We start from the raw sequence: 26,783 nt of genomic DNA, 5'->3' as shown, positions 1-26,783 counted from the left end.
GGGCTCATACTCTCCCTCACAAATCCCTTAGACAACAGGTCATCAACTTGGCGCTGCAACTCCTTAGTCTCCATGGGGTTGCTCCTATACGCTGGCCTATTAGGAATTGTGGCTCCGGGCACGAAGTCAATCCGATGCTCAATGCCTCTTAGGGGTGGTAGTCCGCTAGGCATTTCATCAGGAAACACATCAGAAAACTCCTGCAACAAAGAAACAAAACTAGGAGGCAAAGAAGACATGTCAATGTCAGTCAAATTAAGCAAAGTTTCCTTAAACCGAATCATTAAGATTGGTCTACCCTCACCAACACTGCTACGGATCTCTCTCTCTCTTACATACATGTTTTGTTTCTTTCTTCCCTCTCTTGGTGTTTCACTCACCAATGGGCCATTCAATTGTTTCTTTTCACTCTTGGCCTCTTTATCCCTTTTTTCTTTATCTTTATTTTCTCCCTCCCCCTGAATACAATTCTGCCCCTCACTTTCTAATATCCTCTTTTGGTCCAAATAGACCTCTTGTGGTGTTAAAGGAGCTAGAACCACATTTTTACCCAAATAGGCTAGGGAGAACCGGTTGGTGTACCCGTCATGCTGGACTCGCCTGTCAAATTGCCATGGGCGGCCTAGAAGAATATGCCCAGCTAGCATAGGTACTACATCACAAGTGACCTCATCCTTGTACCTTCCAATGGAAAATGGCACCTTCACCTGCTTGTTTACTCTTACAGAACCCATATCATTTAGCCATTGAAGCTTATATGGCCTTGGGTGCTGCACACATGTCAAACCCAATTTCTGCACCATGCTCAAACTAGCTACATTAGTGCAACTTCCACTATCAATAATCAAAAGACATACCTTGTCAAGTACCAAGCACCTAGTATGGAAAATATTCTCTCTTTGTACTAAGCTCTCCTCTTGAACTTGCAAGTTGAGAACTCGCCTAGTAACTAGTAATTGTCCCATCTCAGGTTGTAAAACTTCATCATCAACCTCATCATCATCATGGCAGTCTTCAAGTGGTGGCATTGGGTTTTCTTCATCCTCAGATTCAGAATAGGTGTATCCATCCCTAATCACTATTACTCTCTTATTAGGGCATTGAGAAGATATATGGCCCTTCCCAAGACACTTGAAACATTTGATGTCTCTACTAGGAGTATTGGAACTTGAACCCTTTGAATAAGTTGGCACATTAGGCGTGAATGCCTTAGGCACTGAATCTGTCCCCTTTTGTGTAGAGCTTTGAAACTCCTTTTTCTCCTCCCTTTTAGGCCATCTAGCACCCCAAGAATTGCTGTTGTTGTTGGCAGCCCTATATGATGTGGTGCTCTTCCCTTTTCTCTGCTTCTCTAACTTCATAGCCATATTCAGCATCTCCTCCATGGAATCATACTTGTACATCTCTAATGCATCAGCTATGTCTTTATTAAGGCCACCTAGGAATCTAGCCATGGTCACCTCCTCATTTTCCTCAATGTGTGCTCTAGCCATGCACATCTCCATATCCTTATGATAGTCTTCTACTGATTTGGCTCCTTGGACGAGTCTATGAAGCTTCTGATGCAACTCCCTGAAATAATGCTCAGGAAGAAAACGTTTTCTCATTACCTCCTTCATGTCTTCCCAATTGTGGATAGGTCGTCTTCCCACTTTTCTTCGACTCTGATTAAGTTGATCCCACCAAAATAGAGCATAGTCTTGGAACTCTAAGGCTGCAATTTTCACCTTTTTTTCTTCAGTATACCTGTTGCATTCAAAGATCATCTCGACCTTCCTCTCCCATTCCAAGTATTCGTCTGCATTGTTTCGGCCTTTGAAAGGTGGCACCTTGAGTTTGATGTTACCCAAGTTACCATCTAATGGTGTGTCAACCTCTTCGTCATCCTCTCCATAGTAAGTTTCATTTCTGTAAACACGGCCTCTACCAATCCCTCTTCCTCTTCCTCTATTATTTCTACCTCCTCTTGCCCACATAGGCTCTCTATGCCATTCATCATCCTCTTCTTCATACTCTTCATGCCAAGGTTGTCTAGAGTGCTCTTTGGAAGTGGTTGCACCCCTCCTTGTGGCATTAGGGTCATGTCTTTCTGTCCTTTGTTCCTGAAGTTCCAGTCTATCATTAAAACTCTCCATAAGCCTAGTGATTCGTCCCATCTCTCCAGAGAAGGCATCTAGAAAGGCTTGTAGTTTTGGATCTTCAACTTTGAGAGGGCTGTCATTCTTATCTCTAGATGAATCAGACATCCTGAAATAGAATACAAACACAAAACTAAAGGAAATGGTTAGTTTATCACTCCCTCACGTGTTTCTCTCTTTATTTGGCTTTTTTCACAATATGTGGGTTTCACTCCAGCCTTTTACCACTCTTTCCACTTGAATAATTGCACTTCAGAATCCCAAAGTTGCTACAAAAGTCAAGAGAAAGTTAGGAAAACAAAGAATATAATTAAGTAATGCACAAACTCTATCAAGAAATCACAATGTTTGAATGGCAATACAAGAATAAGAAAGGTGTATTGCTAGAAATCAATAAACTAAAGTGTAGGAACAAGCAAATAACACTTTAGCAATGTTAAATGAAGCAAAGATAGCACACAAACAAGAAATTGAAACTAGAATTTAAAAGACGATTTAGGGATATAGTGTATGAATTTAGTTCGCTACAAAGCAAACCAAATATGGACCTAATTAATTCTACCCAATCAAAGCAAGCAAACAAAGAAAACCCAAAAAAATTTTTTTTTTTTTTAAAGGTACTGTAGCAAGTTTGCTTCTGAGTTCCTGTAGCAAGTTACTGTAGCAAACGTTTTAAGGTACTGTAGCAAGTTTGCTTCTGAGTTACTGTAGCAAGTTACTGTAGCACAACGTTTTTGATTTATATCCTCACTTAACCTACAAATGTGACCCAATTTAGGTAGGGTAAGGGCTAAACAAGGTATAAGTGGATGGTTTGTGTCTCCCAATTCAATTTAGGTAGGTAATGACTTAGTCCAACAATGACTTTTGTGTCTCCCAATTCAAATTTTTTTTTTTTTTTTTTTTTTTTTTCTAGGTAGGTAATGTCTTTAACAACCAATTCAGATCCAGATTTTTTTTTTTTTAATCAAGAAATAAGCAAACAACAAGAATATTCAAAGATAGATCTTGAATTAGTCAAAAGGGTAACTAGAAAATGATGCAAACAATAAGAAGATACAAAGAGAAAACTAGATTCAAGAAGATTTAACAAGAAAATTCTAGATCCAAGAAGATCTAATGAGAAATTGTCTAGACCCAACAAGATCTAAAGAGATAATGTCTAGATCGAACAATATTTAAAGAATTTTTTTTTTTTTTTTTTTTTTTTAAGTCCCTAACCCTAGGATAGATTGAAATCCACAACCACAGTGCTCTGATACCAGATAATACGACCCTAGCCAATTAACAAGTACTCTTGCAAATCAACAAGGAACATCTAGCGGAAAGCATGCAATCTCGGAAGTACCCGACAATCCCTTTAACCCCCAAGTACTCTTGAAGAGAGAAAGCAAGGAATTTAGAACAAGAATCAGAAACTTACCTTCAAGTACTCTTGAAAACAATTCTGAAATTCTTGGTGCAATTAATCTTGTAGAACTCACAAGCTTAACTACTAAGGATATTTTGGTTCTATGAAGAACACAATCTATTCTTGAAAGAACAAGAAGAAAACGTTTTGTTTTTTTTTTATTTCAATTCAATGGTGGCTGTTGTGCAACTCTTACAACAATATAAGTAACCTAAGCTAACCCTAATGTGGCCCAAATGGGCTTAATTAAATACAAGTCCAAGCTAACTACTTAAAACAATCCTGACTTAAACATTAACTAACTTAGGCTGGCCCTACTCTAGAAAATAAGCCCAACCAACCTTACACTTAATTAATTAAGTCCACTAAAAGAATTTAAACAAAAATAGGGCAAATGGGCCGAAGGCCCTACACAACCCATACTTAAGCTCATAATAAGATAACAACCTCCTAAATTTGCCTAAGTATAGAATCATGTAAAATGCATCAAATGGCAGCCTCATTGCACGCCTCAAGCATCATAACAAGCTTTGGTGCTTCTTCAAGTTCAATCTCACATCTTGCATAATTATGATCTTGAAGCTCCAGTGTGATTTGTTCTTGAGCAAATGCATTCAAGGCTGTTCGTAGCTTGGTTGCACGAGCTCTTGTGATTGGCCCCACGGGTAGAGCTAGAGGATCCTTCACCTTGCTTCCTTGATCCGTATCAAGAAGATAGTAATAAACATCACAGATTAGAAGATAATAAGTATTTTGGTCACCAAGTACGTACCAAAATACCACCAAAATACCTGCGTTCTCCCCCTTTTTGTCATCATATAAAAGGGTTAGAAAAAGGTCAGAGCATAATAAAAGAAAATTAAAACAGAATTCCAACAATATAACCTACAAAGATAAAGCAAAAAATATTATTCACAACACATAAAGACTAATTAGAGAGGCTTAGGATCAGTTCTAAGTCTCTTAGAACTTCTCAAATTCTGAGCTGGAGCAATTTCAGAAGAACTTTCTAGCCTTTTTGAAGACGGATGCAATGGAGGCTTTCTTCCATGAGTCCTATGTTTTCCAGCAGTGTGCTTGACCCTCTTTGGTTTCTCTGAGGTAGGAATGTAGGGTGTGCCTTTAACTTTCAGAGTAGCTAATTTCCTTTCATTCACATCTTTCATCCTTTCCAAGGTCTCAATGAGAGACTGATTCTGTCCAATCACAGTCTTGCAATGTTTTATTGCCTCATCGAGTTCCTTGTTGTGTTCTTCTATTAGCTCTCTCTCCATCCTTCCTAGCATAGCTTCCCTACTCCTTTGAGCTGATAACATCTCAGATTCTTTCTCTGTTTTAACCTCAATAGATTTCTCTTCGTCACTTATTTCTAGCTTTTCTATCTCAGCATCACTGACTTCCTCAACTTTCTTTCCTTTTTCCATCTTCTTAGACTCCTTTTTCTTTTCTGTTTCTTCTTCTTTTTCTAATTCTGCTTCTTTCTCAGCAGCACTCTCTTTTTCCATCTCCTCCTTCCTTTCTTTTTCTGATTTTTCTTCTTCTCCTGCTCCTTCTTCTAACTTCTTTTCTTCTTCTTCTTCTGCTTTCTCTTCTGACTTCTTTTCTTCTTCTTCTTCTGACTTCTTTTCTTCTTCTTCTGACTTCTTTTCTTCTTCTTCTTCTGCTTCCTCCTTCTTTTCTTCTTCTTCTGTTTCTCCTAACTTCGCTTTTCCTTTGTCTTCTCTCTTCTTCTTTTTCTCAATCTCTTCTTTTCTTTCCTTTTCTTTCTCAACTTTTCCAACTTCTCTTTTCACTTTCTTTTCTTTCTCAGCTTCTTCTTTTCCCTTCTCTTCTTTTTCCTTCTCTTCTTTCTCCTTCTCTTCTCCTCCTTCTTCATCTTTCATTTTTAATGACCCACTGTCCAGCTTTGAAACACTAGAGCCATCACTCTCCCTTAAATCAACATCAAGAAACTCAAATACTGGTGTAAGAACCATTCCATAGGGCAACTTCTTAGGGTTGTTCTGCATTTTGTCAAAGATAATATGACATAGATTGAGAGGTTTCTTCTCAACTATGTGCCACATTATGCACAACTCAACTTGGTTCACATATGTGAGTGAGGCACTCTTAGGATAAATGTAATGTACAATTAGTTTGTACAACCATTTCATATTATCTGTCAGGTTTGAGCATTCTATTGTACCCTGTTTGTTTGCAGAACCCTTTTTCACAATCTTCTTCACAAATTCTTCCTTTTTATATTCACTGACCCTAGAAATACCCTTAATTTTTGTCACCCTAGACCCAGTATTTGTTACATCAAAAATTTTACCCAAGTTAGGGTAAGACAACACTTTAATCTTACCCTTAAGCTTAACAAAGATCGACTTTGTTCCACTGACTTTAAGAGAGCCGTAGAACTCTTTAACTAAATCTTCATAACACAGTCGATTTAACGACAAGAAACTCATCCATCCTTGAAACTCAAAGAGTTCCTTAAAATCAAACTCATTGCTACCAAAGAACTTCCAATCAATCACATATGAACGCACGAGAGGATATAGTGAGAGGACAGATTTACCTTTGTCGTGTGCCCTAACTGCTTGTTTCTTTGAAGTAGCAGTTTCAATTTTTACTTTCTTTGGTTCCTCTTCCTGCTTTTTCTGTTTCGACTCTTTTTGCTCATATTTCTTCAAAAGCTTTTTCAGAAGTTGAAGTTCTTGCTCAGTTAGGGAGTTGGATGAGGAGGTGGAACTAGATTTGGCCATTGTTGAGATTTTCGAAACACAGAGCAGCTTAGGGTTTTGTTAGTAAGAAGGCGATAGAAAGAATACGAAGCAGTTAATAGAGAAATAAGAACACTTAAGTGGCGGAAGAAAAAAATAAAGAACAGTTTTTAAAGGGAATTCAAAACGACAAATAGAATAAAAGGAATAAAATAATAAAAACAATAAAATAGTGAAACTGCCAAAACACTAGGGTTACGAAACATAATAAAACAAACACACATAATAAATTAACTGTTTTTGGATTTAGTCTAAAGTAAGATTCTGATAATGACATTAGAAAGTCATATCAGGGCAATATGCGTTTTAGACAAAAATTGATTTTCACACAGAACAAAAATTAGAACATAGCAAGTCTTTTATTTTCAAAATTTGAAAGCAGTTTAGAACATACTTACAGAGTTCTTAAGTTACGAGTTTAGAACTAACATACCAAGTTCTCTTCTAATTGAGTAGAATTGACTTTCATTCAGAGGTTTAGTAAAGATATCTGCTAATTACTTTTCTGTGGGAATGAACTCAATTACTATGTCACCTTTTTGAACATGATCACGTATGAAGTGATGTCTAAGTTCTATATGCTTGGTTCTAGAATGCTGAACTGGATTCTTAGATAAATTGATGGCGCTTATGTTGTCACACTTGATAGGCACTGTTTCTAATTTCAGTCCATAGTCTGCCAACTGTTGTTTGATCCATAGAACTTGTGCAACACAACTTCCAGTAGCAACATATTCTGCTTTTGCAGTAGAAAGAGCAACAGATGTCTGTTTCTTGCTAAACCATGATACAAGGACGCTAGCCAGAAATTGACAAGTCCCAGATGTGCTTTTTCTATCTATTCTGCATCCTGCAAAATCAGAATCACTATACCCAACAAGATCAAATGTATCATCTTTAGAACACCACAGACCCAGATTAGAAGTTCCACAAAGATATCTTAATATTCTCTTTACATCAATTAAATGAGACTCTTTGGGACACGATTGAAATCTAGCACATAGACAAACACTAAAGTGTATGTCTGGTCTGCTTGCCGTTAGATATAGCAAAGAACCAATCATACTTCTAAACAGCTTGATATCCACATCCTTACCTTTTCATCTTTTTCTAATTTTGACGATGGACTCATTGGTGTACTATATACCTTTGCATTTTCCATTTTGAATCGTTTCAACAATTCTCTAGTATATTTTTCTTGATTAATGAAAATTCCATTCTCACATTGTTTGATTTGAAGTCCAAGGAAGAAATTTAATTCTCCCATCATACTCATTTCGAACTTACCCTGCTTAATCTTAGAAAATTCCTTACAAAGAAGATCATTAGTAGACCCAAAAATTATGTCGTCAACATAAATTTGTACAACTAGAATGTCATGTGCTTTATTTTTGATAAATAGTGTTGTAGCAACCTTTCCTCTTGAAAAACCATTTTCCAATAGAAACTTACTCAATCTTTCATACCAGCTCTAGGAGCTTGCTTCAAACCATAAAGAGCTTTAGTAAGTTTGTAAACATGATTAGGTTTATCAAAAATTTCAAAACCAGGAGGTTGTTCTACATACACTTCTTCATTTAGAAAACCATTTAGAAAAGCACTTTTCACATCCATTTGATATAACATGAAGTTTTTAAAACATGCAAATACACAAAGCATTCTAATGGCCTCAAGTCTAGCAACCGGGGCAAAGGTTTCATCAAAATCGATGCCTTCTTCTTGGTTGTACCCTTGAGCCACTAATCTTGCTTTATTTCTCACAACATTACCTTGTTCATCAAGCTTATTTCTAAACACCCATTTTGTTCCAATAACAGAATGGTTTTTAGGTCTAGAAACAAGTTTCCAAACTTGGTTTATCTCAAATTGATTTAGCTCTTCTTGCATAGCAAGAATCCAACTTTCATCATTTTGAGCATCTTCTAAATTTTTAGGTTCTAATTGAGAAACGAAAGCAACATCACTAAAATATCTTTTAAGTTGAGCTCTAGTCATTATCTTTTCTGAGGGATTATCCATAATGTCTTCTTGAGGATGATACTTATGAAATCGCCATTCTTTTGGTAATTGAGAATCTTCATTTTCTCTTTCTGGCATTTGACTTTCAACTATATTCTGATCTTCATGTTCTACTTCTGGTTCAGCCTGATTATCAGTGTTCTGCTCGCTTTTTGGCTGTTCTAGTTGTTCTGATTGTTCATTCTACTTTTCATGATTAGAATCTATAGCATCATCACTTTCTAATGTTCTAGATGTAGAGTCAGATTCATCAAACACAATATGAATAGATTCTTCTAAAACTAGAGTCTTTTTATTAAATACTCTATATGCTTTACTATTACTAGAATATCCCCAAAAAATACCTTCATAAGATTTAGCATCAAATTTAGGAAGATAATTTTTCTTGTTATCTAGAATAAAGCATTTGCACCCAAAGATATGAAAATAACCAATATTTGGTTTTCTACCTTTGTATAGCTCATATGGAGTCTTTTTAAGTTTAAATCTTACCAAAGCCCTATTTAGAATATAACAGGCAGTGTTAACTGCTTCTGCCTAGAAATACTTTGGTAGTTTAGAATCACTTAGCATGGTTCTGGCCATTTCTTGAAGTGTTCTATTCTTGCGTTCCACCACTCCATTTTGTTGAGGTGTTCTAGGTGCTGAGAAGTTATGGAAGATTCCTGACTCGTTGTAAAAAGCATTGAATTTATGATTTTCAAATTCTCCTCCATGATCACTTCTAATTGCCGTGATGTTGTATCCTTTCTCATTTTGTATTCTCTTGCAAAGATGAACAAACATGTCATATGACTCATCCTTATTTCTAAGGAAGAGTGTCCAGGTGAATCTAGAGTAATCATCTACAATAACAAATGCATAGAATTTTCCTCCAAGACTAGAAGGAGTAATTGGACCAAATAGATCAAGGTGTAGGAATTCTAAAGGTCTAGAAGTAGAAACCATGCCCTTGGATTTAAAAGATGTTCTAGTTTGTTTGCCCGTTTGACAAGCATCACAAATGTGATCTTTTCGAGTTTCAACTTTGGCAAACCACGAACCAAATCTTTCTTAGAAAGTTTAGAAACAAGGTGAATGCTTGCATGTCCAAGTCTTCTATGCCATAACCAACTGGAATTATCAACAGACACTAAACAAATATCCTGGTTATGCATATCAGAGAGATCTACTAGGTATATATTTCCAAACCTTTTTCCAACTAATAAGGTTTTATTATCATGCATGTTCTGAACTTCACAATGAGAAGGTTCAAAGATCACTCTTCTATTTTTATCACAAATCTGACTCACACTTAACAAGTTATAATGTAATCCTTCTACTAAGCATATATCTCCTATTGAAGGATTAGAACCTGCACACCAATACCAACGATTTTACCTTTTGCTTTGTCTCCAAAGCTTACCGTACCTCCCTTTTTCTTTTCTAATCTGGTGAACTTCTTTCTTTCACCAGTCATATGCCTAGAGCAAGCGCTGTCCATATACCACATTTCTGTCTTCAGCTCACTCTTTAGGCACACCTGAAAAGATCAAGCAGATTTAGGTACCCAACTTATATTGGGTCCTGGAGGGTTAGTGGTAACAGGTGCATTTAGCTTACTATGATTTTTCTTTCTGTCGAAACTTTGATGTTCTAAAGTCACAACATTAGAGACAACATTTTTCTTATTAGAAACAAAATTCTGTTTAGAATTGCTATCATAGCTAGAACTTGTCTTTCCTTTAGAAAACGATTCTGAAATTGATTTTAGAATTCTAATCTCAGTTTTTAAGGATTCATTTTCAGAATTCAGATCTTTACATTTTTCTTCAAGATGTGTCAGATTTTCTGAAAATCGATTATTGCAACTTTTAAGATCTTTGATTTACATGATGAGATCTTTGCATGTAATTTCTTGATAAAAAGCATTTTTTAGTTGATTACTTTCAGATTTTAATTTTCTGAAATCTGTCTTTAGAACTTTATGCTTTCTAACAAGCTTTTCAAATTCATTGCAAAGATTATTGTAAGTATATAGAAGATCATTTTCTGATTCAGGTTCAGAAATACTTACAGTGCTTTCTTCATTCTTTTGGACCATTGCATTTGTTTCGTTGATTTCAACTTTCTGTGTTGAAGTCATAGTACTGATTTCTTTGGAGTCAGAATCGATAGTAGCCATTAGACAAATATTAGCAATTTTTTCTTGATCACTGTGGCTTCCAGGATTAGAATCATCTGAATCACTCCAAGCGGCTACGAAAGCCTGCTTCAGCTTCTCTTTCGTTGACTTCTTTTTCAATTTAGGACAATTAGGCTTTATATGTCCAGGTTTGTTGCATTCATAACAAACCACTTCAGAAGGTTCTTTTTTAGGTAAGTTACTATTTTTGGGTGGAAAGTTCTTTTTGTTAAACTTTTTCTGTGGCCTTCCACTTTTTCTATAGAACTTTTTAAATCTTTTAGCAACAAGTGCTAAATCATCACTATCAAGATCAGAAGAACTTTCTTCACTAGAGTCTACTCTCAAAGCCAGTCCTTTCTTTTTCTTATCTTCTATTGTCAAAGAAGATTTCATTTCTTCTGAAACAAGAGCTCCTATAAGATAATCATAAGTGATGGGAGTCTCTTTGTAATTCATGACAGTTCCTATTGAATCCCATTTTTTAGGTAGAATTCTAAGGATTTTCTTAACAAGCTCATCTTCTGAAATTTCCTTACCGAGAGTTCTCAAAGGATTAACTATATTAGTAAATCTAGAATTTAACTCTGCAATAGTTTCTCCTTCCTTCATGCTAAACATTTCATATTCTCTCCAAAGGATATTTATTTTGGATTCCTTTACTCTATCTGTACCCTCATAGGTGACTTTAAGTTTTTTCCATACTTCTGTCGCAGATTTACATCCAGACACTTTGTTGTATTCTGTTGCGTCTAGAGCACAATGAAGAATATTGATCGCTTTTGCATTTGTAGCAATATCATTCCAATCAGCATCTATATATTCTTCTTCTGTTTTTCTAACAATCACATCTCCTACAACTTTCATGGGAATACGAGGACTAGTGATAACATTCCTCAAGCAGTTTATATCAACTGATTTCATGAAGTTCTCCATTCTAGTTTTCCAATAAGAGTAATTAGAACCATTGAACAAAGGAGGTCTAGAAACAGATTCACCTTCTGAAGAAGTAAGAGGAAGTGAGGTTGCCATGGGATCTTATCTCTTAAGCGGTTAAGTTTCGGTAAGTCAAGAGCCAAGGCTCTAGTACCAGATTGTGGGTCCCGTATATGTATGGCATAACCAAGGGGGGTGAATTGGGTTTTATAAAAATATTTTAGAATTTTAAAACAAAATATAGAATTCTAAGTGCAGCGGAAAAATAAAGAACTTGTGAGAATAAGTTATGGATTAGAACTCCCTCACAATGTTCTATTCATGAGAAATAGAAAGACTATGCAAAATGCAGCTATAGATTAGAATTGCTTTACAATGTCTTATTCAATATCAGAATTGCTTTATGAAGGAAAGCTATTGAAATTAGAACTTCCTCATAAAGTTTAGAAAATCATATAAGACAGGGTGAGAGACAGTTATTGAAATTAGAACTGCTTCACAGAGCCTTAACCAGGTTTAGAAAACAGATTAGAAACCCAAGTAGTGAAATATATTGTAAATAGAATAATTGTTTAGAACTTGGTATATTCACTTATCAGAATTCTAGAGTTCTAATATTCAGAGAAGATAAGACTTATTCCAGTTTTAGAACATCAGAATCATTAACAACTTTAGCATTTCTAAAATATAAATAGAAGTGTAAATAAAGTAGTATCAAGCAAAACTTCAGAAATTAAAAAGATTAACATTTATAGTGGTTCGGCACTAACTCGCCTACATCCACTCCCCAAGACTCATCTTTAGATCCTCAACTATGTTATCTCTTTTCAAGGGTAAGAGACAAACCAACAATACAAGGCAATAGATCAACACCTAGATTTACCCTTTTTCCCACTAGATTTTCCAAAGGTTCTAGTTAACCTCAACCCTTTCTGTTTTTGGCAGAGTACAGAAAACTCAGTTCAAGACATTAGAATCTCTCTCACGGAGAAGGTCGCTTGATAACCTCTTTCACAATAGCTTCTAACCTAAGCTATTACACAAATGTTTATCAAATAAAAACCTATCTACTATAGATTACAAAATCTAAATAGACAGAAAGAAATGCACATATAAGCACAGGAAAAACAGTTTTTTAGATTAGAAAATTGTTTAGAACACAAAACCGTTTTTCAAAAGTAGTTATAAAACTTCTTTTCTCTTTTAAAGATAAAACGTGAAGTGCAAAGATGAAAAGAAAAATGGGGGTAGAGAGTAAGTTTTGAGAGACAAAAGATATGATCAATGAGTAAATACTCTTAAAATGAAAACTCCTTCCTCACGTTCAAAGAGTGAAGAATTCCTTTATATAGAGAGCTTCGTGTCTCTTGCTTTTGGAAAGTGGATATTTTATTTTGAAATCAGAATATTTGCTTTCCTTATTTAGAAGATAGGAAAATCTTAGTTACCAAAAATTTATTTTATTCTTTTTGGTAAGAGAATAAAAAATGATCTTTCCTTTAAGCAAAAAGATTTTCGAAAGCACTTTTATTTGGAAAATATTTTTCGAATAAGATACTACTTACTAAAAACGAAAAGATACAATCTACCTTCATTTTAGGTAAGAGTATACGTTGAAATTCTTTAGATCTTCAAAAGGTATTTCCGAAAGAGAAAGTGTATGATTTATTACCAAAATCGTTTAGAGATAAAATCTTTTTAGTTTTAGGTAATTAAATCATTTCGATTCTTAAAGCATATTTTCGAAAACAGAATTTTTACGAAAGAAATTATTTTGAAGAATCTAATTTTCGAAATATATTTTTGATGAGAGAAAAATTAGTTTATGTGCTTATAGATGAATTTTCTCTCTATCCTACAATGCATCTTAAATATCTAACCACTAGGGTCTTCGAATATCTTCATATTCAATGTAGGACTTGCCTTGTTCGTTTTCTTTCCATAAGAATTCTGCATAAAATAATATTAGCACAAATAATAAAATTTAAATTTATTTGATTTGTTTTAATCATCAAAATTCCGAGATTAGAAATTGACCCTTGAGCCAACATCCTTACCGAGAGTTCTTAAAAGATTAACTATATTAGTAAATCTAGAATTTAACTCTGCAATAGTTTCTCCTTCTTTCATACTAAACATTTCATATTCTTTCCAAAGGATATTTATTCTGGATTCCTTTACTCTATCTGTACCCTCATAGGTAACTTTAAATTTTTCCCATACTTCTGTCGCAGATTTACATCCAGACACTTTGTTGTATTCTGTTGCGTCTAAAGCACAATGAAGAATATTGATAGCTTTTGCATTTATAGCTATATCATTCCAATCAGGATCAGTATATTCTTCTTCTATTTTTCTAATACTCTCATTTTCTATAATTTTCATGGGAATACGAGGACCAGTAATAACATTCCTCCAGCAGTTTATATCAACTGATTTCATGAAATTTTCCATTCTAGTTTTCCAATAAGAGTAATTAGAACCATTGAACAAAGGAGGTCTAGAAACAGATTGACCTTCTAACGAAGTAAGAGGAAGTGAGGCTGCCATGGGATCTTATCTCTTAAGCGGTTAAGCTTTGGTAAGTCAAGAGCCAAAGCTATGATACCAGATTGTGGGTCCCGTATATGTATGGCACAACCCAAGAGGGAGGGTGAATTGGGTTTTATAAAAATATAAATTTTAGATTTTAAAACAAAATATAGAATTCTAAGTGCAGCGGAAAGATAAAGAACTTGTGAGAATAGATTATGGATTAGAATCTCCTCACAATGTTCTATTCGTAAAAAATAGAAAGACTATGGAAAGTGCAGCTATTAATTAAAACTGCTTCACAATGTCTTATTCAATATCAGAACTGCTTTATGACGAAAAGCTATTGTAATTAGAACTTCCTCATAAAGTTTAGAAAATCATATGAGACTGTGTGAGAGACAGTTATTGAAATTAGAACTACTTCACAAAGCTTTAATCAAGTTTAGAAAACTGATTAGAAACCCAAGTAGTGAAATATACTGCAAATAGAAGAGCGGTTTAGAACTTGGTATATTCACTTATGAGAATTCCATAGTTCTAATATTCAGAGAAGATAAGACTTATTTCAGTTTTAGAACATCAGAACTATTAACAACTTTAACATTTCTAAAATATAAACAGAAGTGTAAGTAAAGCAGTATTAAGCAAAACTTCAGAAATTAAAAAGATCAACACAGTGATTTATAGTGGTTCGGCACTAACTCGCCTACATCCACTCCCCAAGACTCTTCTTGAGATCCTCAACTATGTTATCTCTTTTCAAGGGTAAGAGACAAACCAACAGTACAAGGCAATAGATCAACACCTAGATCTACCCTTTATCCCACTAGATTTGTCAAAGGTTCTAGTTAACCTCAACCCTTTCTATTTTTGGCAGAGTACAGAAACTCAATTCAAGACATTAGAATCTCTCTCACGGAGAAGGTTGCTTGATAACCTCTTTCACAATAGCTTCTCACCTAAGCTATTACACAATTGTTTATCAAATAAAAACCTGTCTACTAAAGATTACAGAATCTAAATGGACAAACAGAAATGCAAATATAAGCACAGGAAAAACAGTTTTTTAGATTAAAAAATCGTTTAGAAAATAGTACTATTTTTCAAAAGTAGTTATTATAAAAATTATTTTCTCTTTTAAAGATAAAAACGTAAAGTATAAAGATGAAAAGAAAAACGGGGGTAGAGAGTAAGTTTTGAGAGATAAAAGATGTGATCAATAGGTGAATACTCTTAAAACAAAAACTCTTTCTTCCACACATTTCAAAGAGTGAAAACTCCTTTTTATAGAGAGATTTGTGACTCTCGTTTTTAGAAAGTGGATATTTATTTCTGAAATCAGAATATTCGCTTTTCTTATTTAGAAGATACGTAAATCTTAGTTATCAAAAATTTATTTTATCCTTTTGGTAAGAAAATAGGAGACGATCTTTCTTTCCTTAAACATAAAGATTTTCGAAAGCAATTTATTTGAGAAATATTTTTCGAAAAGATACTACTTACTAAAACGAAAAGATAAGATTTTCCTTCGTTTTAGGTAAAAGAATAAATTAAAATTCTTTAGATCTTCAAAGAGGATTTCAAAAAAAAGAAAGCATATGATTTATTACCAAAATCGTTAGAGACATAATCTCTTTACTTTTAGGTACTTAAATCATTTCGATTTCTTTTAAAGGAATTTCGAAAGCAACTTTTTGACGAAGGAATTTATTTTTGAAGAATCTAATTTTCGAAAAATATTTTTGATGAGAGAAAGATTAGTTTTTGATGGAGGTCCATCTAGCCTAGCCTTACAAGCTGTCCTAGACATGGGCCTTGGTCTTGATTCCATTAGTGAAGTTGATGAAGACAGTCCAAGTGAAGATGGGCTTGGTGGGAGTGAAATGTTCAATCTGAAGCTACAGCTCCTTTTAGGGCCATTTGGGTTCCTTCAAACCATCATCTTTGAAGACAACAATCAAGGAGCACTTGGTTGATCATTGACTATGAATTCCAGCTCATTTGTGTTGTTTTCAAACTTAGTTAGGTGTCCTTTGAATTGTGCCTTTGAATGAGTTATTTCAAACTTAGTTAGGTGTCCTTTGAATAAGTTGTTTTCAACCTAGTTAGGTGTATCTTTGAATGCGTTGTTTTCAACCTAGTTAGGTGTCCTTTGAAATTGTGTCTTTGAACAACACATTTAAAGGGAGTTTATGGCTATCTCTTGTTTCCCTATATAAAGGGATTTTGTGTACTTTGAAAGATAGATTTGGAATAACAAGAAAGTGTTAATCACATTTGGGTTTTATTAGTTTCCAAAAACTATTGGGTTTTGTTTATTTCCAAAAACAATCATCTATCTTTTTTTTTAAGGTACTGTAACACGGATGCTTCTGAGTTACTGTAGCAAGTTACTGTAGCACTCGTGTTTCTCTATCAAAACCATAGCCCTTTCCACCACGCTATCAGTTGGTATCAGAGCCAACAATCTTACCTTCTTTCACTTTCATTTGTTTCATAGTTATGCTTAATAACCAACAAACATCTCTTAACAAAGACAAACAAGTCATGTCAGAAGATCAAGATCTAGCCTCAGCAATTGAGAAAATGAGGCTGGAAATGGAAGTTCTTAAGGCCAAGAATGAAGCCTTAGAAACACTCATCCAAAATACTCCCCCAAATACCCGAAGTCCTCATGAAGAGGAACTGACCAATGAAGATTTCAATGGAGAGGACCAGCACCTTGTGTTGGGACGTGGAGGTTTTAGAGGGAGACGGAGAGGATTGTTTCATGGAGGATTTGGCCAAGGGGGAAGGCGTTTGCCACCACCCATCCGTGTTGAAAGACAAGAAGAATCTTTCAACTATAAAATCGAATTACCTGAATTTCATGGTAAGATCGACGCTGATGCCTATCTTGAATGGATATACTCAATGGAGAGATCCTTTGAACTGAGGGAGGTGTCCGAAGACAAAAGAATGAAGCTTGCTGCTATGAAGTTGAAGGGATATGCTGCCCTTTGGTGGGATAATTTGCAAAAACGAAGGATGAGGGAAGGGAGGCCTCAAATTACTCAATGGGATAGGATGAAAGAAGAGATCGATGCGGTGTTCTTGCCACCCCATTATAGACAGAAAATGATTGAGAAAATGTTGAGCCTCAAACAAGATACTAAAACCGTGGAACAATACACCATGGAATTTGAGGAATTCTTATTAAGTGTGAGGTCAAGGAGATCGAGGAGCTGATCATGGGGTGTTTTCTCCAAGGCTTGCGATTCGCATCCAAGACATAGTAAGCTTCTACCCTTATGAATCTCTTATTGAATTGAAGAGATTAGCACTAAGAAGTGAGACAAGTTTGAGGCATTCACACCAAAACAAAGCCAATATCAGACCTTATAACTACAAACCGAGCTCTAGTAGCCCCAATTCTGCCCCTATCAATACCACATACACACCCTCACCAAAACCCCCCTCTTAAAAACACTTCCAACACACCAAGAAATACCCAATCTGTCCCACCATCCAAAAATACCTCTAAGAATGCTTTGAAATGTTTCAAATGCCAAGGGTATGGACACTTCCAATCTGAATGTCCTTCAAGGAAAGTAATGACCCTTAGAGAGATAGAGGAGATTGAGGAAGAAATATACCATGCTGATTCTATTGCAGTAAATAGTGAATTGAATGTTGATGAGGGAGATATGCTAGTTTGTGATGCAATGGAAGATGGGGAGTGTTTAGTGATGATGCGTATTTTGAATATTGAAAAGAATGAGGAGGATTAGAGGAGGAAATCCCTATTTCACACTAGATGTTTGACAAAAAATAAATTGTGTGAAGTTATTATTGATAGTGGTGCATGTGAGAATGTTGTATCCAATGAAATGGTTGCGAAGTTAGGACTGAAAACCGAGCCAATTGACAACCCTTATAGGTTGGCTTGGCTGAATTCTGAGCATGAAATTAAAGTCACTAAGAAGTGTCTAGTTCCTTTTGCAATTGGGCAATACGTGGATGAGTTGAGCTGCCATGTTATCCCAATGACAGCTTGTCACTTGCTTCTTGGGAGACCTTGGTTGTATGATAAGGATGTGCAACACCAAGGAAAGGCCAATACTTACACCTTTTTCCATAAGGGTAACACCATCTTTCTCACACCGTTACTACCCGAGAAGAGAAAGAAGAAAAGAGAAGTTGGAATGGTTGGATTGTTATCCAATGATGAGAAGAGTGAGATCATGGAAGGGCTGCCTAGCTATGTTCCAATTGATGTGGAGGATGAGCCCAAACAGAATCATGTGATTCCAAAAGAGGTACAATTTCTTATTAGAGAGTTTGAGAGAGTTTTCCCAAACACTTTACCTATCGGTTTGCCCCCTTTAAGATCAATACAACATGAGATCAGTTTTGTTCCGGGAGCTCAAATTCCTCATAAGCACTCCTATAGAATGAGTCCTAAAGAGAGTGATGAATTACAAAAGCAAGTTGATGAATTGTTAAAGAGAGGCTTTATAAGGGAGAGTGTTTCTCCTTGTGTTGTGCCAGCCTTTGTTGTTCCTAAAAAGAATGGCAAGTGGAGAATGGTGATAGATTCAAGGGCTGTTAACAAGATAACGATCAAGTACAGGTTTCCTATTCCAAGGCTTGATGATATGCTTGATCGATTGCATGGAGCTTCAATTTTCTCAAGGACTGATCTTGCAAATGGATTCTATCAAATTCGTGTTAGAGAAGGTGATGAGTGGAAGACAGCCTTCAAGACCAATGAGGGGCTGTATGAATGGTTGGTCATGCCTATGGGACTCTCTAATTCACCTTCCACCTTTATGCGACTCATGAATGAGGTATTCAAACCTTTTCTTAACAAATTTGTGGTGATATACTTTGATGATATTCTGATACATGAGCATTATATGCATTTGAGACTTGTTTTTGAGGTTTTGGACCATGAATCGTTGTATGCTAATGTAGAGAAGTGTCATTTTTGTGATAGCACCATTAGTTTTTTGGGGTATGTTGTATCTAAAGATGGTTTAAGTATGGATTCTGAAAAGGTCAAGGCCATTGTTGATTGGCCTATTCCAAACAATCTATTTCAAGTAAGGAGTTTTCATGGGTTTTGTTCTTTTTATAGGAGATTCATTAAAGGTTTTAGTACTATAACAAGTCCTATAACAGACTGCATGAAAAAAGGGGTGTTTAAATGGACACCTCAAGCCACCCTCGCTTTTAACACTTTAAAGAATGCAATGACAAAAGCTCCTGTTTTGGCCTTGCCTAATTTCAACTTACCTTTTGAATTGGAGTGTGATGCTAGTGGGGTTGGGATAGGGGCTATTTTGAGTCAAGAAGGCAAACCTATTGCATTTTTTAGTGAAAAATTGAATGAGTGTAGGAGAAAATATTCTGCCTATGATCTTGAGTTTTATGCCTTGATTCGTGCTCTAAGACATTGGAGTGCATATTTGTTGGCTAACTCTTTCATCTTATTTACTGACCATCAAGCCCTCAAATACATACAAAGTCAAGCTAAGTTAAGTAAGAGACATGCATCTTGGGTTGAATACATGCAATCCTTTGATTTTGTAGTGAAGTATAGGGATGGTCCAAGTAATAGAGTGGCTGATGCATTGTCTAGGAGATATGAGGTTCTTAGTACCATGCATGCTCATGTAATAGGATTTGAGAATATTAAGACCTTGTATGAGAGTGATGGGGATTTCGGTCAAATTTGGGAGAGAGTTAGGAAATATGGTGCATTTAGGGACTTTACTATTCATGATGGTTATCTTTTCAAGCTTGATGCTGTTTGTGTTCCTCAAAGCTCTTTAAGGGAAGCAATTCTTAAGGAAGTCCATGGTGGAGGCCTAGCCGGTCACTTTGGAAGAGACAAAACCTATGAATTGGCAAGCAAGGATTTCTATTGGCCAAAGATGTGGAAAGAGGTTTCAAAACTTGTTGAGGGTTGTAATACTTGTAAGCAATCCAAGATGACCTTACAAGCTCACGAACCATACATGCCTTTGCCGATTCCAAGCTCACCATGGGAAGATGTAAGTATTGATTTCATTGTTGGCTTGCCGAGAACAAGACGAAATAATGATTCCATTATGGTTGTAGTAGATAGATTCTCAAAAATGGCTCATTTTATTGCTTGTAACAAAACTAATGATGCATCTCATATTCTGAATTTGTACTTTGAAAATGTTGTAAAACTCCATGGAATTCCTAGGAGCATAGTGAGTGATAGGGATGTAAAGTTTTTGAGTCATTTTTGGAGGCATTTGTGGCCACGGTTAGGAACTACCTTGAAGTTCAGCACGACTTTTCATCCTCAAACAGATGGACAAACAAAAGTGGTCAATCGAAGCTTAGGCAACATTTTGCGAAGTTTGCTAAAGGGGAAAGTAAAGAATTGGGATTCTTTGTTGGCTCATGCTGAATTTGCTTACAACAGTTCGAAGAATAAGACCACTAATTTTACTCCTTTTGAATTAGTTTATGGAGCTAATCCACTTGTTCCTCTTGATTCGAGCAACGCACACTCTAGTATCCCCTCTAACTTAAAGGCCGAGGACAGAGCTACTGAAATTGTCAAACTCCATGCTAGAGCAAAAGCACATATTGAGAAGAAGAACGGAGCCTACAAGATGCAAGCCAAGCTAAAACCTGTTGTGGAATTTAAAGAAGGTGACTTAGTGTGGGTTCACTTAAGGAAGGAACGATTCCCTTCTAAAAGAAAGAATAAACTTATGCCCAAAGCCGAGGGTCCTTACAAGATCATCAAGAAGGTAAACCAGAATGCTTACAAGGTAGCGCTGCCTCCGTCTTACAAGATTTCCAACACCTTCAATGTAAGTGACTTAGCCAAATACAAGGAAGACACCATGTTAACTTCTGACCAAGTTGAAACTTTTCAAGAAGGGGAGAATGATGGAGGTCCATCTAGCCTAGCCTTACAAGCTGTCCTAGACATGGGCCTTGGTCTTGATTCCATTAGTGAAGTTGATGAAGACAGCCCAAGTGAAGATGGGCTTGGTGGGAGTGACATGTTCAATCTGAAGCTACAGCTCCTTTTAGGGCCATTTGGGTTCCTTCAAACCATCATCTTTGAAGACAACAATCAAGGAGCACTTGGTTGATCATTGACTATGAATTCCAGCTCATTTGTGTTGTTTTCAAACTTAGTTAGGTGTCCTTTGAATTGTGCCTTTGAATGAGTTATTTCAAACTTAGTTAGGTGTCCTTTGAATAAGTTGTTTTCAACCTAGTTAGGTGTATCTTTGAATGCGTTGTTTTCAACCTAGTTAGGTGTCCTTTGAAATTGTGTCTTTGAACAACACATTCAAAGGGAGTTTATGGCTATCTTTTGTTTCCCTATATAATGGGATTTTGTGTACTTTGAAAGATAGATTTGGAATAACAAGAAAGTGTTAATCACATTTGGGTTTTATTAGTTTCCAAAAACTATTGGGTTTTGTTTGTTTCCAAAAACAATCATCTATCTTTTTTTTAAGGTACTGTAGCACGGATGCTTCTGGGTTCCTGTAGCAAGTTACTGTAGCACTCATGTTTCTCTATCAAAACCATAGCCCTTTCCACCATGCCATCAGTTTTTGTGCTTATAGATGAATTTTCTCTCTATCCTACAATGTATCCTAAATACCTAACCACTAGAGTCTTCAGATATCTTCACACACTATAGATTTTGTAGGACTTGCCTTGTTCGTTTGTTACTTTCCATAAGTATTCTGCATAAAATATTATTAGCACAAATAATATAATTTAAATTTATTTATTTTGTTTTAATCATCAAAATTTCGAGATTAGAATTTGACCGTTGAGCCAACACATACCAGTACACTTTGGGTCAATTTTGCCCTGGTTTAGGCGCCAAAATATATTTATTGTAGGATTGGTTATCTTTCTATGCCCATGGATTTTTCTATTCACCTTTGCATATCTGTTCTGCTTATTTATCTTTCAAAAAGATACTACTTACTAAAACGAAAAGATAAGATTTTCCTTCATTTTAGGTAAGAGAATAAATTAAAATTCTTTAGATCTTTAAAGAGGATTTCCGAAAAAGAAAGCATATGATTTATTATCAAAATCGTTAGAGACATAATCTCTTTACTTTTAGGTAATTAAATCATTTCGATTTCTTTTAAAGGAATTTCGAAAGCAAATTTTTAATGAAGGAATTTATTTTTGAAGAATCTAATTTTCGAAAAATATTTTTGATGAGAGAAAGATTAGTTTTTGTGTTTATAGATGAATTTTCTCTCTATCCTACAATGTATCCTAAATACCTAACCACTAGGGTCTTCAGATATCTTCACACACTATGAATTTTGTAGGACTTGTCTTGTTCGTTTGTTACTTTCCATAAGTATTCTGCATAAAATATTATTAGAACAAATAATATAATTTAAATTTATTTGTTTTGTTTTAATCATCAAAATTCCGAGATTAGAATTTGACCCTTGAGCCAACACGTACCAGTACATTTTGGGTCAATTTTGCCCTGGTTTAGGCACCAAAATATATTTATTGTAGGATTGGTTATCTTTCTATGCCCATGGATTTTTCTATTCGCCTTTGCATATCTATTCTGCTTATTTATCTGTCAGCCCTGGATCTCTGGTTCATAGTTGCACTGGTTGCCTATTCTGAGTGAGTTTGCCTTAAATGCCTATTTTTGATTTTGCACTGACTGCCTATCTTGAATTTTGACTGATTTTTCTAATTTTAGCGTTGATTGCCTTGTTTATACTAAACTGTATTGGAAGTTGTACTGATCGCCTGCCTCGAGTGAATTTGCACTGATTGTCTAATTTCAGCATTACACTGATTGCTTGTATGAATTGAATCTATACTGGAAGTTGCACTGATTGTCTACCTTGTGTTGACTTGAAAATTGCACCGAACTGTTTATTTATCTCAAAAATTGCACTGATTGCCTATTTATACTGATTGTTGGGTGGAAAACTGCATTGATTGCCTGTTTTATATTGAATTGAGTTGGATTTGTACTGAATTGTATTGGAACTTGCACTTACTGCCTGTTCTAAGTTTTCTGATTTTGGTGATGTTCGCCTGCTTATACTAAGTTTGCACTGATTGCCTATTTTTCGAGCTTTGCACTGACTGCCTGTCTTCTTGTGGTTGCATTGAATGCCTGTTTCTTGAGTTTGATCTGAAAGTTGCACTAACTGCCCTTCTTGAGTTTTCTAATTTTGGCATTGTTTGCCCTATTTATACTGAGTCTGCACTGACTGCCTAGTTTTTGAGCTTTGTATTGACTACCTGTCTTCTTGTGGTTGCATTGAATGCATGTTTCTTGAGTTTAATTTGAAAGTTGCACTGACTGCTCGTCTCGAGTTTTCTGATTTTGGGTTGTTTGCCCTATTTATTATGAGTCTGCACTGATTGCCAATTTTTCAAGCTTCGCACTAACTGCCTGTTTTCTTGTGGTTGCATTGAATGCCTATTTCTTTTTCTTTAACTCCACCCTAAAAGTCACGGTTAATTGAAAAGAATATTTGTGCATGATGAATGAATGCCACTTTTGTTTGTTTGGCTCCACTCCTAAGAGAGTGTTTTCAGAGAATTCAGGTCCAGCTTGCCAAATTATTTTTGAAAATCTTGCAATCTGAAAGTACCGGCTTTTGAGTAAATGATCAATTTTTCTAGAAAAGTGTCTCTTCTTCTCTCTTTTCTCTCTTTTATTTTCTTTGTTCTTTTTTTTAGGGAGAGGGAAATCGATACCAAGGTACCCTGTGGGTCCCGTATATGTATGGCACAACCTCAGAGGGGGGTGAATTGGGTTTTCTAAAAATATTTTAGATTTTAAAAACAAAATATAGAATTCTAAGTGCAGCGAAAAAATATAGAACTTGTGAGAATAAATTATGGATTAGAACTTCCTCATAGTGTTCTATAGACAGACTATGCAAAGTGCACCTATTAATTAGAACTGCGTCACAATGTCTTATTCAATATAAGAACTTCTTTATGAAGGAAAGCTATTATATTTAGAACTTCCTCATAAAGTTTAGAAAATCATATAAGACTGTGTGAGAGACAGTTATTGAAATTAGAACTGCTTCACAGAGTTTTAACCAGGTTTAGAAAACTGATTAGAAACCCATGTAGTGAAATATACTGAAAATAGAAGAACTATTTAGAACTTGGTATATTCACTTATCAGAATTCCAGAGTTCTAATGTTCAGAGAAGATAAGACTTATTTCAGTTTTAGAACATCAAAATCATTTATAACTTTAGCATTTTAAAAATATAAACAGAAGTGTAAGTAAAGCAGTATCAAGTAAAACTTCAGAAATTAAAAAGATCAACACAGTGATTTATAGTGGTTCGGCACTAACTCGCCTACATCCACTCCTCAAGACTCATCTTGAGATCCTCAACTATGTTATCTCTTTTCAAGGGTAAGAGACAAACCAACAGTAGAAGGCAATAGATCAACAACTAGATCTATCCTTTATCCCACTAGATTTTCCAAATGTTCTAGTTAACCTCAACCCTTTCTGTTTTTGGCAGAGTATAGAAACTCAATTCAAGACATTAGAATCTCTCTCACGGAGAAGGTTGCTTGATAACCTCTTTCACAATAGCTTCTAACCTAAGCTATTGCACAATTGTTTATTAAATAAAAATCTGTCTACTAAAGATTACAGAATCTAAATAGACAGACAGAAAGGCAAATATAAGCACAGGAAAAACAGTTTTTCAGATTAGAAAATCGTTTAGAACACAGAACCGTTTTTCAAAAGTAGTTATCAAAATTCTTTTCTCTTAAAGATAAAAACGTGAAGTGTAAAGATGAAAAGAAAAATGGGGGTAGAGAGTAAGTTTTGAGAGATAAAGGATGTGATCAATGAGTGAATACTCTTAAAACGAAAACTCTTTCTTCCACTTAGTTCAAGGTGTGAAAACTCCTTTTTATAGAGAGATTTGTGACTCTCGTTTTTAGAAAGTGGATATTATATTTTGAAATCAGAATATTTACTTTCCTTATTTAGAAGATACGAAAATCTTAGTTACCAAAATTTTGTTTTATCCTTTTTGGTAAGAAAATAAAAGTCGATCTTCCTTTCCTTTAATCATAAAGATTTTCGAAAGCATTTTATTTGAAAAATATTTTTCGAAAAGATACTACTTACTAAAAACAAAAAATGAGATCTTCCTTCGTTTTAGGTAAGAGAATAAATTAAAAAACCTTTAGCTTTTCAAAGATAATTTCCGAAAAAGAAAACATACGATTTATTACCAAAATCATTTAGAGACATAATCTCTTTAATTTTAAGTAATTAAATCATTTTGATTTTTAAAGAATATTTTCGAAAATAAAATTTTTGACGAAAGAATTTACTTTGAAGAATCTAATTTCCGAAAAATATTTTTGATGAGAGAAAGATTAGTTTTATGTGCTTATAGATGAATTTTCTCTCTATCCTACAATGTATCCTAAATACCTAACCACTAGGGTCTTCGAATATCTTCACACACTATGGATTTTGTAGGACTTGCCTTGTTCTTTTTCTTTCCATAAGAATTCTACATAAAATAATATTAGCACAAATAATAAAATTTAAATTTATTTGTTTTGTTTTAATCATCAAAATTCCGAGATTAGAATTTGACCCTTGAGCGAACATACCCTACATCGGCACCGAAGTCCCTCAAATTGATACCATTTTGATATCCACTGTAGGGCCAAATCAATACCGAATAAGGTATCATCGGTACCGATTTCGGGCATATTGGTGTCAGCGTGCCCTAAAGGCAGGCAGTTGGAGCCTTATAAATACCTCATTATTGCCTTAAAACAGTGTCGTTTTGTGCCCCGGAGCCTAATTGTTCTGATGTTTAAACACTCTGCCCAAAAATGGAGCCATTTATCAGTTATGGCATGCAAAAATGGACCAAGAGGTTGGCGAAGGTCGAGAAGATTAATTTAAGCCAGTATGGTCTAGCTTCTTTAGTGACTCTGAGAGGCTTGCTGACTGACGGGCCTGTTTAGATGGATGTTTGCACCTATGGGATCACAAGCTCATGTGTTTCGATTTGGCACACATAATGAGGATATGTGCCTAACAACTGAGGAGTTTACGGCTTTATTGGTCAGTGATTGTGAGAGGACTCCAGTGGCTGCACCGACTGGGGCTGGGTTTTTTAGGGGCTTCACGAGGATGTTAGGCCTCTCTGTGATAAAGGCTAGGGAGTTGGTTGCAGACGATCGAGTTAATCTGACTGGGCTTATTGTGTGATATCTAGATCCGATTGACTTTGTGGACCTAGAGCATCAGAGGTTCAGGACCCGAGCCCTAGTCTTTTATTTGGTGAGCACCTGCACACTGACTGGTTCAGTCAACTGGGGTGACCTAAGGGTGGCTGATTTGGTTCTTCAGATGGAGAGGGGAGCCGGGATAGCCAGCATGGCTTTGGCAGAGACTATCCTGAGCCTCGATTGAGCTCATAAAGTTGATGGGATCTTGTTAGTTAGCCCGATCCTGCTTCAGGTAAGCATTCTTGAACTAGCTTGTCTTTGCGTTTTAGCTAAGGTGCTTTCTGAAAAAGGCTTGAATTCTAAATTGCATTTGGATGTCTGTCTAGACTTGGGTAGTAGAGAGGGGGTAAAAATCTGGTCTTGCATGCTTTCAAGGAAATGCTTGAGTGTTTAGACTGGGGCATGTCTGAATCTGTGGCATCAGAGAATATTTGCATCTGAATGCCTATTTTCATCTTTGTATTATAGTGCAATGTCTGGCCTTATAGGTTTGGTTAAGGGATCTTCTGAGG

At 35.5% G+C, this 26,783-nt stretch overlaps 1 protein-coding gene across 1 annotated transcript in view; it reads right to left on the bottom strand.

Annotated features, from left to right (window-relative positions):
* The window catches only part of LOC149494270 (uncharacterized), a 28,467-nt gene extending 26,546 nt beyond the window's left edge, over positions 1–1,921 (bottom strand). The window contains exons 1-2 of the mRNA XM_089725442.1: positions 475–1,921; positions 48–363 (exon numbers count right to left, since the gene is read on the bottom strand). Of these exons, the coding sequence (XP_089581568.1) occupies positions 48–363; positions 475–1,766 (1,608 nt within the window). The 5' untranslated portion in view covers positions 1,767–1,921. The remainder of the gene's footprint in view (positions 1–47; positions 364–474) is intronic.
* Positions 1,922–26,783: the final 24,862 nt, after the last annotated feature.

This window comes from Jatropha curcas, chromosome 8, assembly GCF_041381405.1.
Source record: "Jatropha curcas cultivar XTBG-Jc1 chromosome 8, XTBG_Jcur_1.0, whole genome shotgun sequence".
NCBI lineage: Eukaryota > Viridiplantae > Streptophyta > Magnoliopsida > Malpighiales > Euphorbiaceae > Jatropha > Jatropha curcas.
The sequence above is the reverse complement of the archived record's forward strand: the minus strand, read 5'-3'. Positions and strand labels throughout refer to the sequence as shown.